The sequence below is a fragment of the Phascolarctos cinereus genome, unplaced genomic scaffold (genome assembly GCF_003287225.1).
Source record: "Phascolarctos cinereus isolate Bilbo 61053 unplaced genomic scaffold, phaCin_HiC Scaffold_2;HRSCAF=192, whole genome shotgun sequence".
NCBI classification, from domain to species: Eukaryota; Metazoa; Chordata; class Mammalia; order Diprotodontia; family Phascolarctidae; genus Phascolarctos; species Phascolarctos cinereus.
In genome coordinates this window covers 391135041-391153391 of record NW_027555625.1, presented here as the reverse complement: position 1 = coordinate 391153391, position 18351 = coordinate 391135041, and the positions used below count along the sequence as shown (strand labels likewise).

Sequence of the window (18351 nt, the reverse complement as noted above, 5' to 3'; positions counted from 1 at the left end):
TTGAATTTTAGAAATGTTTCTAATTGTTTTCCCATTCAAGGTGGTTTTCCTTTCCTTTTGTAATACATGAGTGTAGTTTGTCAAATTACTTTATTTCGTCCTTTAGTAGAATATTTCATATTTTGCAAGATGAATGAAGGACCTATTACTGGAATGTATCTTTATCACATTTCCTTGCACTTTGTTGTAGCATGATTTGCATTAATGCCTTGCTATTATTTAACAAGCAGTTTCAATACTCTTTTTTTTTTTTTGGTCAGTACTATTTTTTTTTTGTTTTAATTTTTCTCCTTAGGTGTTATCAGCAATTCTCTATTCCTTTTTCCTGTACTCTGGTTTTTTGTTTTGTTTTGAGATAACGGAGAATCAGTTATTTGTTACCTATCAACTTTGCAATGTTTATTGAATGTTTGGGGGAGGGGAGATGTAAAGTTATACTATACTTTATTTGGCATTGTAGTTCTGTAACAGAGCTCCTTTGTAAATTGTGATCCTATGTAACCAAATATAGCAATAGAGTTGGCAATGATAATTAACAGTTTTTTCTACTGAACCTTCCTTACAGGGTTGTAATGGGAGTGTGCTTTGCAAACCTCCAAATGCTTATGAGTTATTCTTAGGATTTAAACTAACAGTAAGGACATGTATTTATTACAGGGGGGCGCATTTATTGCAGCTGGGCGGAGGGGTGTTGGTTGGTCTTGATAAGTTTCATATTAACGAGAGTGATAATAAGTAACTTGTGGATAATTCCATAAAGTAGAACATTTACATCAATTTTAGAAAATACCTTATGAAATTTTCAGCTTGCCAACAGGGAAGGCTTTCTGAAGTGCTGATGAACAGTGGAAATTGCATGAATCATTATCAGGCTTTAAGTGCAAATATTTTTTAAAAGTCATTATATTTTGGTTGGAAACACAAAACAAGGAGCGAATTTTCTTGGCACTTTACTAATGCCAAGGAAAATTTTTTTCTTAATTGTTTTGATTTTCGTGTTAAAACATTTTGAAAATGTTTATCCAGAAGACAAATTTCACCTCACCTTCCTTTTTTTTCTTACCTCTTTCTGATGTCTTCATCTGTTCATATGTTTGGGAATCATTCTCAATTTAATTCCTTTAATATCAGGTTAAGACTGCAGTGAAAGATAATTTGATAAAAATTATTTGGATTCTGTGCACATTTAATGCATTTGTTACTTACACGTCTATGTACAAAAAACAAGAGGAAAAAAAACCCTGCCAAACCTGTCAACATAAAAAAAAAATCTGGCATTAAATACAGTGTTCCACACCCATGGACCTCCATGTCTCTCTACAAAGGAACAGGAGGAGGATTCTTCTCATAGCTCCTCTTTGGCACCTCACTTGTTCAGTATTCAGTTTTGATTGTTTTGTGATTGTTCTTTCCATTTACATTGTTGTTTATGTTGTTTTCCTGGCTCTGCTTATTTCACTTTGTATCAGCTCATATAAATCTTTACATGCATTATTTCTTACAGCACAGTAATATTTCATTACATTCTATACCACAGTTTGTTTAGCCATCTTGTGATCAGAAGTGCTAATATCAATATTTGGAGGCATACAGGCCTTTCTTTTTTTTGTCAGCAATCTCTTTCTGGTTTCTGCCTAGTGAAAAGGGTATGGACATTTTAGTCACTGTATTTGTATAATTAGAAATTGCTTTCTAGAATGGTTGTACCAGTTCACAACTTCACCAAAAATGCCGTCATGTGCCTGTCATTCCACAATCCATGCATTATTTTTCTCATCTTTTCTATCTTTTCTCATTTTTGCCAACTTGTTGAGTATAAATTGAAATTCAGGGTTGTTTTGATTATTAGTGATTTGAAGTAGTCATTCATATAGTTGTTAATAATTTATAGTTATTCTTTTGAGAACTTTGTTATTATGCATTAATCACTTATCTATCTGAGGAATATGTGTCCCTGTTAATCCCACTTAAGAAATTGTGGTGTAGATATAACCTAACCTCTCTGTCACCATTCTCAGAAGTAATTCACTCACTCCCTTCTTTAAAGGTCACATTTTAGTCATGTCTGGCTCTTTGGAGCCCTGTTTTGGGGGTTTTCTTGGCCAGGATACTGGAATGGTTTGCCATTTCCTTCTGTTCATTTTACAGATGAGAGACTGAGGCAAACAGAGTTAAGTGACTTGTCCAGGGTCACACAGTAAGTGTCTGGGGCTGGACTGAATTCAGGAAGATGTCTTCCAGTGCTCTATATCCACTGTGCCATCTAGCTTTACATTCTGCTTTATTTCATATTTTGAGTATAACTTTTTAAGCCCATATTGTAAGCTATTTTAGGGCAGAGACTGTAGCTCTTGTACATTTTGCCATATGTATAGTTGACAACTCTTTGTTGGACTGAATTGAATTTTAAGAAGTTAAAATATAATTACAGTTGTACTGTGATTTTTGTGAGTACTGTGAGTTTTCCTGTGAATCTTTTTATTGGTTACATTGATGGACCCACATTAGTTACATTTTAATTCTCTCAAAGTAAGTTTTATTTTGAACAGAGTACATCAATTTTTGTTGAACTGGAAGTAATACAAAAAATAGGTGTGAATTTTTTTTAACATAACCAATAGAAGCCATTCTTAATATGCATTTCAAGTGTAGCATAGGTGATTGAAATCTAGAAGCAAGTCAAAAAGCCCCATTTTAGATATTGATTTCAACCTTACTAACCACCAGAACTATTTTCCAGAACTGCTGATAAAATGTAAAGTTAACTGAGTTTCATTGCCTAGCATTTTATGGCAAGCATATAGACTCATTTTGGAGTGCTTTTAAAACAGTGAATTGACCAAAAATTAAAAAACAAAAACTAAAGTACATGTGGGGAGGAGAAAACAAGGAGCATTGATAACCCACCAATTGTAAAATCACTTCTTAAGTGAAGAATCTGTTAAATTTTAGTTTGCATCATGTAGAAATCTGGATGTACAAAATTAGATGCATAGTATGTCAGTATACTTGTGGTGAATATTTATGTTTAGCTCTTGAATGGCTAAAATACTTTGGAGAATTTGGCGGTTACTGAGTCATACAGTTAAAAGCTAAAAATAGAGACCATGGAGACTTTCTAGAGACCCAGATCCTTCATTTTAAAGTTAGGAAGCTGAGGTTTAAGGTAGGTTTTGATTTGCCCAGGATTCACTAGTAGTAGATCTGAACTTAGACCCCTTTACTCCCAATCTAATGCTCTTTCGCTACTTTTCACTATCTTAGTGCTAAATAAATTATTACTTCTAGTTTGAAACTAAGTGGTCTTCACTCTGTTGGCAAAAAGTGCATTTAAAAAAAAACAGCAAACCAATTTATTCCTTTCTCATTTACCTTTTTTTGTGGATACTTCATTAGTTTTACTAGGAAATTACCCCAAAGTGTTTTCCCATTACAGTTGAGTAATGGGATCTTATCATAATCCTTGCTAAGGTGTGTCTTCTATACACCTGTGTTTTTAGACCTACTCTTTTATCATAAATTGTTGCTTTGGCTAAATTTACAAAAGTTCTGTAACTTGTCATACAATTCTTAGACAATTCATTGTTCATTCTAGTAAAGAATTGAAAAATTACTACCTACCTAGAGACTGCAGGGAAACTTTAACATAGTATCTACTGCCTTTTTCTTTTTTCATGTTATTTTCCTGGTAGGCCATGTTTGTCAGAAAATTGGCTCTGTGGTAGCTAAATAAATTTTCTGTATGATAGATAAATTAATTGTATAGAGTTGGTATAAATCTAAAGGCAATATATGTAACTTAAAGCTATTATTGACATGATCTCACTTTTTGTATAACTTTGCAAAAAGAGCTAGTCAACACAGTTGCTTGAACGTGCCTTCTGAAAACTGATCAGAGAGCTCCCTCTAGTGTTCTAAAATGCTCTTTCATTCTACTTTTCCTCAATCACAGGAAGTCTTAGAAATCAAACTAGTCATTTTTCCCCCTTCACATCTGGACATAAATTATTATTATTTGCTTTCTCTCTCTCTCTCTCTCTCTTTTTCTCTCTCTGTTTTTTTTTGTGTGTGTGTATGTTTTTTTTGCAGAAAAGGTCACAGGAATCATGGGTAGGGCATGGAATGCAGGCCATAGAAAACATGGGAAAGGAAGAATAAAATGTTATTTCCACCTTTTTAGAAATGGTTATTTTTAAATGACCTGGAGAAAAGCCAAACTATACAACTCTTTTTTCTAGTTTACATTTGTTTCTGAATTAAATGTAGCTTAAAGATGTTTTGTTTTGAAACTGTTTATGCCAAGATATCCCCATGGCATTTTTTGAGAGAGCACTTTCCATTTTGCTGAAAACAATAAGTTTATTTATTGCAGTATTGACTTTAGAAATGAAGCATGGTTTCCTATTTAGTGATGTCTTAATTAGTTACATTTTTTTGGTTGCTATATCCATTCTTGAACACCCTTTCACCACTATATACTGAGTGACTACTGCTATTTTTTGTAATTGTGAATTTGTAAATGAAAATATTTGGCACTTTTTGTGACTTAATGTTTTTCATCTGAAGAAATATAGGAAATATTTTTTTCATCCCTCTGTCGTTCTACACACATACAGACCTTTGAGAACTTTGTGAGGAGGTTATATAAACAGGACCTATTTCATTTGACCCATGGGTCTCTTTGTAGTTTAAACAAGGAAACTAGTGTGCTGAAAACTGTAGGACTCACGAAGGCTCTAGTAAAAACATTTCTCGTGTATGTGTGTGTGTGTGTGTGTGTGTGTGTGTGTGTGTGTGTGTGTTTTCATGTGGAATGGAATTAACTTCAAGTATTTTGTGAAATGTATTAAACTACATAAGGAAATTTCAAGTAAATTCTCAATAATACTTGTAAAATGAAATATCATAATCCTAATTACTATTGTCCATGCCGACAGCTGTGTTTTGACATGCTTTTTGATTTATGGTAGATGATAGACTCATTTTGCTAATCAGCTATGAACATAGCCAACTTAAGCTTTTGTTCTTCATTTATCGAAATACATAAGTATTTTCCAATCACTACAAGGATATACTTCAGTGAAGATTTGCCGGTGGCTTCAATGGTTTTACTTTGCCTTACTATATCTGACAGTTTGAAAATATTGCTCTTTCTCCCATCTCCATTAAAAGTCACTTATTTAAAGTTTTACATGCTTTTTTTAGTTATGGGGGAGTTAATTTGTATCACTTAAAATAGTTTGTATTTTATATGGCAATTTTTCCTAAAGATCTAAAAGACAAAACTAGATTAGCAGTTGTCTTTGGAAGGAAAATGTTAATTTTCTTTTAAAACAAATGCTTGTTTGACTTCCCATTTCAATTTAATCAAAAACTTTTTTTTTTACTGACCATCATACACAGATGAAGGCATTGAGACATTGAAGTGAATTTTTTATGTCTATTCATTTGCAATGGAATTTATGAGCAACAAAAAATAAACTTCCGTGATTTTTAAAAATCTCTAAAACAAGAATAAAGACATCTATAGGTAGGGAAGATAGAGTAGTGGTATGACTATATAATCAGTAAATAATCATTTTGACTGTTTCTAAGACTTTTGTAAGAACACTTAGTGATATGAGTTGGCCTCATAAATGTGCTTTAAAATTGTTCATTAATGACAAGTACTTTAAATGTTTATACTATTATAGCACTTAATATTGTCACCTTATTCATTTCTTTGCTTTCCCCAAAGGGCCTTTCAACTCTTAAATTAATTATAAAAAGGTAGAATTATTAAGTTTTATCAGTGCTGTTCTTCCCATCCCATTTTTCAATTTGATGTTCTTGCTTAAAATGCTTTTTTCATTCCTTCTTTTAAAATATCTTCAAGCCTTTCAAATTTCTCATATGGTTAAGAAAATCCTTTGCAGTCCTTTTTCAAAAACTTGAAACTATAACATTCATCAAATCCTGTCTAATTTCGCTGATTGAGTTATGGAATTTCTCGTAACTGTACAACACATAAGTCTGCATACAAACCAGATCTGATCAGGAAACTGACAACTTTGTCTTATAATAGACTCTATTGGTTCAATTTCAATTTCAATTTGACCAAAAGCCATTTTTTATTGGACCTATGCCAACTCTAATGTAATCCCTAGTCTCTCATCTGTAGTCTTGAAGGCTAATGGAATAGTAAAGCCTTCTTAAAGATAACTTAAATGCATAGTGTAGTGTCCTCAGGGTAGCTTGTGCACTAAAGATGTTTTCTTTCCCACCCTGTAGAGGTATCTCATTAAGACACCCAGTAGTGTCATTATTAAGTTTTCATGTGTTTCTCAGTTTTGATGCTAATCTTCGTGTGTATGTATGTGCAATTTTTTTTCTTTGCAGCACCAATGTGGTTATGAATTATTCAGAGATTGAGTCTAAGGTTCGAGAGGCAACCAACGATGATCCTTGGGGACCTTCTGGGCAACTCATGGGAGAGATTGCCAGGTAAGTGATAATTTGACTCAGCAGTGCAGAAAGAAGTAGTGCATCTTTACACAGAAATGTAAACCTTGCTTCTGAACTCAAGCTTTATTCTTCATCAGTTGTAGCTTAATTTTGTAGGATCTGAACAGACAGTAATATAGAAAATTGAAAGCAAAATCTATTCTACTTAAGGGTGACACAGGTTGTATTTATAAATTGCTTGTCCTGTGTTTCTAGTGTTCCAGTAAGGCACAAAGAATTGTATGTTTAATACAGAATTGTTGACAGTAGTATAGTTTAAAAAAACCTGAAAAAAAGCTTAAAAATAATTTTTCCTTAGTCAATATAAAGATTAGCGTAGCAAATAAAAATGTAATGATAATAGGGCCCTGCAGCGAACTGGGTATCATTGTCTGTGTGTGCGTGCATGTTATCTATCTGTCTATCTATCTGTCTCTATTTATTTTTAGCTATTACAAAGTTGTTAGCCTCTTTAAGTTTTTTTGTTGTTTTTTTGCTTTATGGGAAAACATGGTAGGTTAGAGCAAGTCTGCCATCTACTGTTGAAATGAACGCATTGTAAGTCCTTCAGGAAAATCAAGGTAGACTTTTTTTTTTTAAGGGCCACATTTATGTATGAACAGTTTTCTGAACTTATGAACATGCTTTGGACACGAATGTTGAAAGACAACAAAAAGAACTGGAGAAGAGTCTATAAGGTTGGATTTGAGAAATTTTTAAACTTTTATTAATTTAATGGTACATTATATGTGTTTCAGACTCAAGTGGACTAATAAAAGTGTTCTTTAAAACACATTTATATGCCATAATATGTTATCCTAGAATGCTAAGAGGCAGCTTTGCTGTTTGTGTATTCTACTCATTTTAAAGCATTTTATTCATCATGTGAAAATATTTGAAACTTTATTTTAATGCTTTTAAATATATATTGTATCTTTCATTTTCCTCAGTTAACATTTCCCTTTAGATTTCTATAAAGAATAAAATTTTTATGTAAAGAATCTCATTTCATTGTATTCTTTTTCAAAATGTATATTTTAGTGTATGAAATTAACACAGACCCTGATTCCCATTTGATTTTGTATGTCTGTAACCTTTTTAAATAAGTACATTTTCATAAAATATAATATAGTATGGTATTGTAGCACAAAAACAGAAACTGTACGGCTAATAAAATTAATTCTGATGTAGTGTAAAGCACTTTTTAAACCTTAACATCTTTTTGTTATTGGATTACATATACATGAAGTGTGTGTATGTATGCATGTTGCTTTTTTAAAGTCTATGTTAGAATCACAGAAGATGACAAAGTGTGGAAGGTTTGCTGTATGTACTGACTGAGGTAGGATACCTATAGGCTCCAATGAAATAATCACAGATCTGCTGGAAAAAAATTGTAAAAATGCTTAAGAGATTTTATCTCAAGGATATTTTGTTCCTACCTTGTGTAGTTATAATAGAGAATTCTAAAATCAGGTGCTAAGGTATAGGGTTATTTTTTTTTCCAATAATGTTCCAAGTAATTTTTGTATATCACTGTAGTCTACAATTTGATATACAATACTATTATCATATTTTAGTCTTCAAGGATATTTTGAATAGCTATACTTTAATAAAAACTTTTTTGTTGACATCCAGTATCTTTTCTTGATAAATTGATATTACAGACAAACCTCATTTTATTTAAAAACTTCAAGCTTAAAAGTAGGCTATTGTTGAAATTCTCATCTACATCCTATTTTAACGTTAAAATCTCCTGGCAAATTATAAAGTAAATTATACTTTGGTAAAGGGAATTCTCAACATACTGTGCAGTTTTCCCTACATTTCATAGGTTAGATAAAGCTTTTAGAAGTTAGAGGAAGCTTGTGTTTTCTAGAATCCCAACATAAAATTTTGGAACTTTTATAAATCAAACATAAATAAAAACATTTTCAATAGGATCCATATAGGCATTACCCTAGAAAAAAATTTAAATAGCAAAAAGAGAGTCCGTGTACTCAGTTTTTTAAAATATGGTTTTCTATTTGTCTTAAGTGACCGACCTGGTTTATTCCACTGATTTGGTTACTGTAATGATAGTATGTCACTTGGATTCAAAGTGAAAAATTTTTGTCAGTTTGGTAAATGTTTTGTTTACATGATGCCAAATGTTGGATATTTGGGAGCATCTAAGGGAGTAGAATTTTTACTTTAAAACTGGACATTTGACTTGCTTCAAACAAGTTAAAATTGATTTGTATTTAATAGAAGAATTTTATTATGTTTTTATGTAAGTCTGTATATCCAAGATATAGTTTAAGTGAGGTAGGAATTTTTATAGCCTGATATGAGTCTATATTTTTAATTAATTTGGTAATCGAGTTGGTTTTTAAAGAAAAACACTTGTAAAATGCCGGTGGAGCTTTTGTTCATGCCATCATAAGGTGCTTTGTATTTTTATAGTCGTTGCTGCTCCTAGCTTACCTCATAAGGAACGGATCAGAGCGTGTTGTTACAAGTGCCAGAGAACACATTTATGATTTGCGATCCCTGGAAAATTACCACTTTGTAGGTGAGCAATAGAAAAATCTTATAAGCAAATTAAAACAGTAGTTGGAGTTGTCAGTCACCTGAACCAGCTTAGAAGCTTCTCCGCTCTAATTAGAATGTGACTGTTGCTGGTTGTGTGAAGAGTGCAGAATCCAAGACGTGGTACCCTAGAGTATTAATTAGTGAAGACAAGAACTTGCAGAAAAGACTGGCTAATAACAACAGAACCAACACAACATGAGTGTTCGGGTTTATATTAAAATATGCACTAGAGACTGGTCCCCTGTGGTGTCCATAAAGGAATAGCTTTAATCATATGGGAAGAAAAGGTTAGAGCTCCAAAACACACACATCTGTTTGAAGCTGGGGTTTTTTCCTCCCACCAAATAATATTTACTGTGCAAAGGCAGCAAGGCCAGTGTGTGTTTTGAATGTGAAAGAGACTAGAGAGTGAAGCAAATTTCAGTTTGTAGTGTACCCCAGTTGAAAGCACTTTAAAAATTCAGTCTTTAAACACAATCTCTAGTAATTAATATTTTCCAAAACTACTGATGGAACCAAGGAATAGGAGTACTTTTTTTAAAAAAGTACTTAAACTAAAATTATTTTTTTTGTTTAAATATAAGGGAAAAGCAAACTGCCATTTGTTTATGAGCTATTGTTTCATAGTGTTACTACCATGTAGTTATTTTTAGTAAATCAGACACTCCTTATGAAGATACTTTAAACCAAAATATTTTAAGGCTGTCTTAGAATTTGCAGAAGGGGAGACTGAGTTAAAAATGAAATGGTGCTCTTAACCTTTTATTTATTTTTAAAAGAATATTATAGCATACTGTTGTCTTTAGTAGGATTTTGGTTTATGATTTTTTATTTTCTTGTGACTTGGTTTTTGTTGGGTACATTCTTCTCTTTCACATATACAGATGAAAATGGCAAGGACCAAGGTATAAATATACGCCAAAAGGTGAAAGAAATGGTAGAATTTGCCCAAGATGATGATAGACTTCGAGAAGAGAGAAAGAAGGCAAAGAAGAACAAAGACAAATATGTTGGGGTTTCTTCAGATAGTGTCGGAGGGTTCAGATATGGTGAGTAGTGGGCAAGGAACATTCAAAAGTGTTTAGTTGACCCTTGGGACGTACTGCAAAACCAATGAAGTACCAGAGACCAAAGCCCAGTTATTGAGGAGTTGGTAGAATATTGCACCTTTGAATGGCTTTTTAAATTTCTAGCTGATGAATCCTGGGAATCTTCCAGTCTGCTTCTCAAGGTTTAACATATAAAGTTGCACTTTTAGTAATCAACTGAATGTATGTTTTATAACATCATTAGGAAATGTGCCTGCAAAAATATAGTTGTTGAGCATATTAAAGAATTTTTGCTCCTTTAGTAACTATATTCCAAAGCTTAATTTTTTTTAAAAAAAATTTATTTTTTGGCTAGGCAGTGGGGTTAAGTGACTTGCCCAGAGTCACACAGCTAGTAAGTGTGATGTGTCTGAGGCTGGATTGGAACTCAGGTTCTCCTGAATCTAGGGCCAGTGCTCTATCCACTGCACCACCTAGCTGCCCCCCAAAGCTTAATTTTGAAACAAACAACAATGAAAAAAAAAACCTGGTGTTAACAGTGTAGTACTTGTTAGAAATTTATACTTTGTTGGAAACGCTGCATGTCTCAAACCTTAAATTACCCTTGACCAAGAAAAGGTGACTGGTGATGAGTTGTCCTCTTCAGTTTGAATCTGACTTTGTAACTAGTCGTCTTCTTAATGATGCAGAGCACTTTTCTCCTACATGCAGTGAAATAACTGAATTCAGATCCTCAGTAGCCATTAGGCTTGTGGTCATACGCTGTTTCACTATTGTTGCCTAACATAGCTTCAGGTTTACATAAATTAGAATGGCTATAGTGGACTTGCTTACTTATGTTTTTCATTGCTGCTGCTCCTGAACAAGCTAGAACATAATCTGTTTGAAACAGGACCCTTAAAATGGGCCACCTTACGTTTGTATAAATGTAGAATAAGAGTAACTCTTCCTTGTGAGTACGTTACATTGAGCTTATACTATCCTATGCTAGGGGCTCTAATAATCCTCTGATCTTGTGGGAAGCACACACAGTTTCATACTCATATTCACACACAAATTTGGATTTGCTGGTATATAGAAAGTTGTACAAAAGTATTTTATTACCTTACATATGGAAGCATGAAGAATTTCTAATTTCTTACATTCTCTTCCCACAAAGAAAAAGAAGTTGAACATAAATATTCCTGAAATCCAGGAGTACTTCTAAAATCAGAAAATTGTTATATTAATAGAAATGTAGTACGAAGAGCAAATAGTCCTGATTATTATACTTAAAATTAAAGCACATTATTAGGAATCTAAGAAATTTAAAATTTTTGTTCAGCAGAGGAGTAGTTTAGGAGCACTAATGATTTCCTTTTTAAAAAATTTTAAATCATGTTTTTCAGTACATTTGCTTTACAGATTACCTGCACATATCCCTCTTCTCTCTGTTGGTATAGTTAGATAAGTATATCTTGTAGTGATAGAAAACTTAAGGTCATCGAATTTAGAGCTTTAAGATACCTTTGAAATGTGAAGCATTTAAAGTCTGTCATAATGAGCTAAAGTAATTCGGCATAGTTGCAGGTTTTCATTATTTCTGTCATGTTTTTGTGCTTTTAAAATTTTTGAAATTGTAGTTGATGTACCCCAGAGACTCAAATAGCCGTTTCTCACATAATGAGAGCTCCTTTTTCTGTGAGATGATATCACAACCATTCGACAATTTTTGTGTAATGCCTTTGTACATAATCTATGATAATTTTTTTCTGTTATAATTCTTGTTTTTATAATTTAATCTATATTTTGCCTATGATTGTACTTCATTGTTGGAAAATATCCCTGATATTGAAGAGATAAACCTAGCCAAGTTCGGTTTTGTCTGGGTAGCATGGATATAGTTATTCCTTTTGAGTTGGAGTATTTCTAGGCTTAAAAAAACATGTTCTTTTAATCTTTAGATATTATTGTAAATACTAGTATAGCACTTTTATTTTCAAAGACTGTTGGGCCATATTTAAATAATGTTGGTCTGTTCTAGAAGCACCTGCACACTGTCTTTATTCTTAAGAGACTGAGAAACCGTTATTGAAAGAAGTCTTTTTATTAAATGCTAGTTTATTCCAGAGTTCATTATTTTTAGTTAGCAAATCATTCCATCCCTTGTCTGCTTGCATTAGTCCATTTAGAGATTACCCCTACACCCCCTGTTTTTCCCCCATGTCACATTTCACCTCATAGCCTATTGCCACTTTTTTCTAAGTGCAGTCTAGACATATTTGCAAGAATATACCCCCGAGCTCACTGCATGAGATCCTACTTACTGCCGTTCTTCCTCATTTCTCTCTGAGGCCACCAGATGAACCAGACTGAAAATGAAGTTCTTGAAATTATGGTCTTAGGCCTGTTTACTCACTGCTTCCTATGTACAGTTCAAGCGTACGGTTCCTAAGTAATGCAAGTCCAAGTGTATGTTTGAACGATGGGTTTAGTTCATTGATCAAGTGATGTTCTGTTTTTAACTGTTTAGTTTACATTCATGCCAAGGTCCTTTTTGTTAGTCATCTTGTTTCTACTCTGTGTAACTGGTAGTGGCAAGACTTTGTTTTCTTTGACTAGCCACTGCTTACCCCAGCTACACAGTAGAAAGGTTTGAGACAAAACTGTTCTCCCTACCAGATGATGTTGTCATTTAAAACAAAGAACTCTTATTAAGTTCATTTGATATATTAGAAAATGTATAACTTTGATAATGAGAATTTGTTTTATTTCATTTGAATATACAAAATTGCTGTCAGTCGTTTTTTAACTGCTGAAAAACAGAGATATAACCAGTTGGAAAGTAATGTTTTAGTGTCAGTTCAGTATTATTTAACTAAATGTTTGTGGTGCTCGTTTCTTTTCCATTCTTTTCTGAAATTTGATTTTTGTTTAATGATCCTGTAGGTTTTCTTCATGACGTATTCTAATATATGATTTCATTTAATAAGGCAAAATTACATACTTTTCCTAGGCTTTGGAGTGCCATGGTAGTTCTCATATATTCATAGCATTAAAGTATCTTAAAATCTTCTCCAAAACAAAATGTTTTTCTTTAAATGACTATTAAATTTTTTTTATATTCCTGATTTTCTTGTTATCATCGTGTTTGATTTTTCTATCTTGTGGTGATCCTTTCAGCAGCATTTAAGAACTTCCTGATATGCTGGGCTGGGCATTAAGGCTGTAGAAGTTTTCATAAACAAAAGCTTTTGAATCTGCATTCCTGCCACTTAATGACTGGCATTACATGCTGTGCCTTGCTGTAATTGTGTTGATTCAGCACAGTGGGAGCTTTCAGTTTTGCTTTGAAAACTGTTTTGTAGGAGGAAAAGCTTCAGAAATTAGAACTGCAGGCATCTTTTTGAATTTAATGTCCTTAGCTTTACTTTTTTTAATGCATCATATAGGTGAAAGGTACGATCCTGAACCAAAGTCAAAATGGGATGAGGAATGGGATAAAAACAAGAGTGCTTTTCCGTTCAGTGATAAATTAGGTGAACTGAGTGATAAAATTGGAAGCACAATTGATGACACCATCAGCAAGTTCCGCAGGAAAGATAGAGAAGACTCCCCAGAAAGATGCAGGTATTAACACTTTGTCTCCTAGGTCTCTTGGAAAGGGTTGTGGCTTTTTTTTTTTTAATGTCTGTGTCAGATGTGTTTTGCCAGCAGTATTAATTCATTTTCCTTATCAGTCACTCTCACCAATCCCTAAAGTCGAACAAGTTTTCTCTATGCATTTACTTAAAGTCACTTAGTCTCTCCTATGGTTTAGATTAGAACAAGAACTGCTGGTGTTTATTCTGATTCTACAGCAGGATGTGGGTTGCCTTAAGGTGTCAGGTGAAATACGTAAGGAAGAAGAAATTGCCCCTCAGACGGGAATGTGGGAACTGCAAGTTTATTGAAATGATTCTCCAAAATACAAGAAAACGCTAAGATTTTGAATTTTATTCTTCTGCTTTCTGCCACTTCGTAGTGTGCTCATATCATATACGTTTAAAAAACAGTAACTTACCCAATAGGTTAGTAATAAAAACCAGAAGAATTAATTGCCACAGTATGTTTCTGAGGTATGACATCTACTTTTGTGCATCCCATTTTCCTCCAGTAGTTGTATAGAGCAAAATCTAAACTATTTCAGCATTCGTTAAGTTGCTTCTTCATAAGTCTGTGTTAAGTATGTCTTCCCTACCTAGTGAAGTCTGCTACCTCTAAAGGGAACATTAATCTGTAATATTTCTGTGACAGTGAAACTAATCTCCTGAGATATTTGTTTTATTTAAAGGCTGTGCAGGTACTGGAATATTTACTAATACCCTGCTTCTCAGCACATTCGTTTATATCTCAGGGTCCTGGGAATACCATAGACTGACCATCACTTTCAAGATTATTTCTGGAATGTTGTCTTTATTGGCCAAAAAATTTATGAGTTTTTAGAATTTTCTTTTTGGCGTTCTTGTACAGAAGGGCTTTACCCAAAAGATAAATGAGGTGATGATATAGACAGCCCATTTACTAAGGATCTGACTTTCTGCATCTGAATATCCTCTACTGTGTTCTGATCTTAACTTTTTTCTTTACTGTTTCTTCACATCTTTCTCTCCTCCCTTGCTTAACTTTTCCCATTCATTCCTTAAATCTACAATAAGACATATGTCCAAGAACTTATCATTTTTATTTTTCTCTGGTTTGGAGTATTCAGGTTGTAGTAGAGGGAAGGCTATGAAAGAATATAGAGAGATAAATTAGCAAGGGAGCATGGCCTACTCGATTAAATTCTAATAATTGACACAACAAAGGCTTTACTCCTTAGAACATGCAAAACATTCTGTCCAAGATCTATTTTGTCACTTTCTTGTTTGGGAAATGAGGTATGTAGATATTTAGACGGCTAGTAGACACTTCTGAATATCAGGCCAGAACAAATAGGCACAAGGATAATAAAGAATCCTTTAGTGTTGATAAATCTGATCTTTTTGTGGTGCTTTTTAGAACTCGAACTACAGAGTTCATTACTTCATTATTGGTAACTTGGGCTTGAAAGTCACAAGCTACAAAGTTAGTCTGGATCTAAAATGTGTGGAATGCAAAAAAGTAAGATTTCCATCAGCATAACTAGCATGATCTACAACACTACTATTATGATTCTTCAGTCCAGTTATTGTTGTGCTGCTAAGTAGGAAGGGCCACTGAATGCTTTTCAAAGTTGTGGCTTTAAAACCATGTAGCTATAAAACTATGTTAGCACCTTTCTCTGTGGAAAGTTGGTCTGCTTCATTTTAGATTTTCAGAGTTCCAAAATGATTCATATGTAAGTAGAAAATTACTTTTAGCCTAGCCTGAATTAGAGCATTTCAGTAGTAATTTTTAGAGCAAAGTAGGGATTTTTTTTCTATACTATATTAAGTATCATCTCTAAATTACAGTGCCTACTTTAAGATTAGATAAAACAGGACAAGAGACATATTCTTCTACTTATTTTCTCCCAGATCACCAGTGTTGATTTGAGTTCTGATATCTAAGGGCACCAGCCCATTTTATTTTATTCTGTTAAAAACAAACTTTTGTTTTAGACTTTACCCAGAAGGCAATTATTCAAAATATTTCAGTACATTTAAGCTTTCCATGTAGAGTAAAATGCAGCATACTTGTTATTAAGTGAATTAAATTCTGAGGGTTTTTTTTTCCTCACATAGAAATCAGCTTAATTGTCCATTGAAATAGGGGATAATAATTGTAGTGGTTGAAAAGTTTGCTCAGGTGAGTTAGTAATAATATAGTACTATGTAGAAGAACTAAACAGGAAGCCATTTTGCAAGCCTCTTTGCAAGAAAATGGATGCGAAACCCAGGTGCTTAGGTGCTTTACACTGTGGAAATCTGGTAAGATAATGCCTCTGTCAAGATGACCCTGATATGTTGTTTTTTAAGTAAGTAAGACTCCAAATCTCAGATGAAGTGAGCACTGATGGGCTCTTTAGAAGGCAGTATAATATAGCAGAAAGGTGCCTGGGGTAAATCAGTTAATTTCTCAAGGCCTCAATCATTTTCCTTATTGACAACACTGAGATAGATAATGGTGTTTGCAGTATTTATTTATTTCACAAGATTTGGGGGGTGTCACATGAGATCTATGTAACACTTATTTGTCGTTTATTTTCAGTTATGCACTTCATAAGGGTTGTTTGAAATGTATTGCTGTTCCTTTCACTAGAGTATTTATTCAGATAGCTTTCTGATGATCTCAGCCAGTATAATGAAGTATAGAATTTTGTTGTTACTGTGCCTCAAATTCCTAAGGATAAGTGTTTCAGAATAGTACCATCTTACTATTTTGCTTGATTTTTTTAAAATATCTTTTAGTGATAGTGATGAAGAAAAGAAAACGAGAAGAGGTAAATCTCCCAAAAGTGAGTTCAAAGATGAAGAGGAAACTGTGACGACGAAACACATTCACATTACACAGGCCACAGAGACGACCACCACTAGACACAAACGCACAGCAAATCCTTCCAAAACCATCGATCTTGGAGCCGCAGCCCATTACACAGGGGATAAAGCAAGTCCAGATCAGAATGCTACAACTCATCCACCTCAGTCTTCAATAAAGGTAGGAATATCCCTAAGTTTGTATATTTTCAAAATTCTGCAGCATGGGCACAGTCCAGTCTACTGTAGGTAGCCATGTTAATTAGGCATTCTCCAGCAAAGCTGTTTATGGTAAGAAAGCTCTTTGGGCAGAGAAAGCATTCAGTTGGTGACCCCTGAACACAAATCCTGAATGCAGAAGCAACATTTCTTTTTAGGTAGAAGAAACAGAATGTCATTTATAGATTTCTTTCTTGGAGCTACCTCTGTCTTCTGAGAATCACTAATGTCACTATTGGAGCCATAGAAGAATTTCTGAGTGTGGACTCCTATTGAAGATTTTAGAAAAGAAATTAAAGTACATAGGGGCTGTATTTACATATATATATTTAATATACACTTGAAAAGGGGTGAGGGGTGTACCAATTTGCCAGTCAGCTTTGGAGAGTATCAGAAACTATTTTGCTTCAAATTGTTCATCAGTCACTCTAAAAGTGAACCTGACATGCTGAATTTGCCAGTGTTAATAGCGAAACTTGCCTGTTTAGATAAATTCTCATCTATGATATTGATGCTTTTCTCAGTGTTTTATTTTCTCCAAGTTCTTATTCCAACTCTATCTTCTATCATATGCTGACTTAGAAAACTAAAAATATATATATACATCTTGAGAGTTTCATGTAACTCTTGCTAGGTATAAGTAGTATAGCATAGATTTGATTATAAATACTATATAGGTAATGAGCAACATACCTTCCACATTGGTCTATAATTCTGCCTAATCTTGGTTGGGAAAAAATCACTTGTTATTCAAACCTGTTATTGGGAGATGTGATATGTCACCAAATATTTTAAGACCTCAGAACCAGAGTACCCAGTTTAGTTAGGGAGGCAGTATGTACATGAGACTGTTTAGGAAGAAGAATCATCGCAAATATAGATATCAATACTAGATTGCCTAGTCTAGACCAGAGGTGTCAAACATGTGGCCCACCCACAACGTTCAAGTACCACGCAAATCAGATTAAAATGTTACTGGGAAATATTTAACGAAATAAATAAAAATAGGACATAGAGAATGTTAATATGTTAGTACGTGGCCCCCAAGCGTCTTTATGTATGGTTTAGTGACCTCCTTTCCTGTTTGAATTCGACACCACTGGTCTAGACTAAATGTTAGCTCAGAGAAAAGAGAGATTAATGTAGGGTAGTGTATAATTAGAAAAGATTTCATGAACACAGTAGGGCTTGATTTGAAGGGGGAGGGGAGTAGAATAAGTAGAATATGGTGTCTGCTGTATGCGAGGTAGTGTGCTAAGTGCTTTCCAAGTATTATCTCATTTGATTTGATCTTTTGAAAGATTCAGATAATTTGTTTTGATAGAAAGGACAAGAGAATAAACATCATAAACAAAGGTTCAGACAAGAATGAATTATGTATTTGAAATTTGAGGCAGTACAGTGTCGCTTAACCTGACATTCAGAGTCCATCAGTTGGCCCTGCCTTTCCTAGCCAGACCTGCCCGACTGGATTCATGTATATTTATATGAAACCCCCTGCACACTCTTTTATCAGTCCAGCTCTTTAAAGTCCCGCTTTTTTGTGGGGATCACTCCTATCTACAGTTATC

The 18351-nt window shown here is 33.7% G+C and overlaps 1 protein-coding gene across 2 annotated transcripts in view; it reads left to right on the top strand.

Annotated features, from left to right (window-relative positions):
• Positions 1–18351, top strand: part of CLINT1 (clathrin interactor 1) — a 65200-nt gene that overhangs the window by 30740 nt on the left and 16109 nt on the right. For both annotated transcript variants that reach the window (XM_020992372.2, XM_020992373.2), the window contains exons 2-7: positions 6379–6483; positions 7085–7181; positions 8929–9037; positions 9942–10106; positions 13538–13715; positions 16496–16742. In XM_020992372.2, the coding sequence (XP_020848031.1) occupies positions 6379–6483; positions 7085–7181; positions 8929–9037; positions 9942–10106; positions 13538–13715; positions 16496–16742 (901 nt within the window). The remainder of the gene's footprint in view (positions 1–6378; positions 6484–7084; positions 7182–8928; positions 9038–9941; positions 10107–13537; positions 13716–16495; positions 16743–18351) is intronic.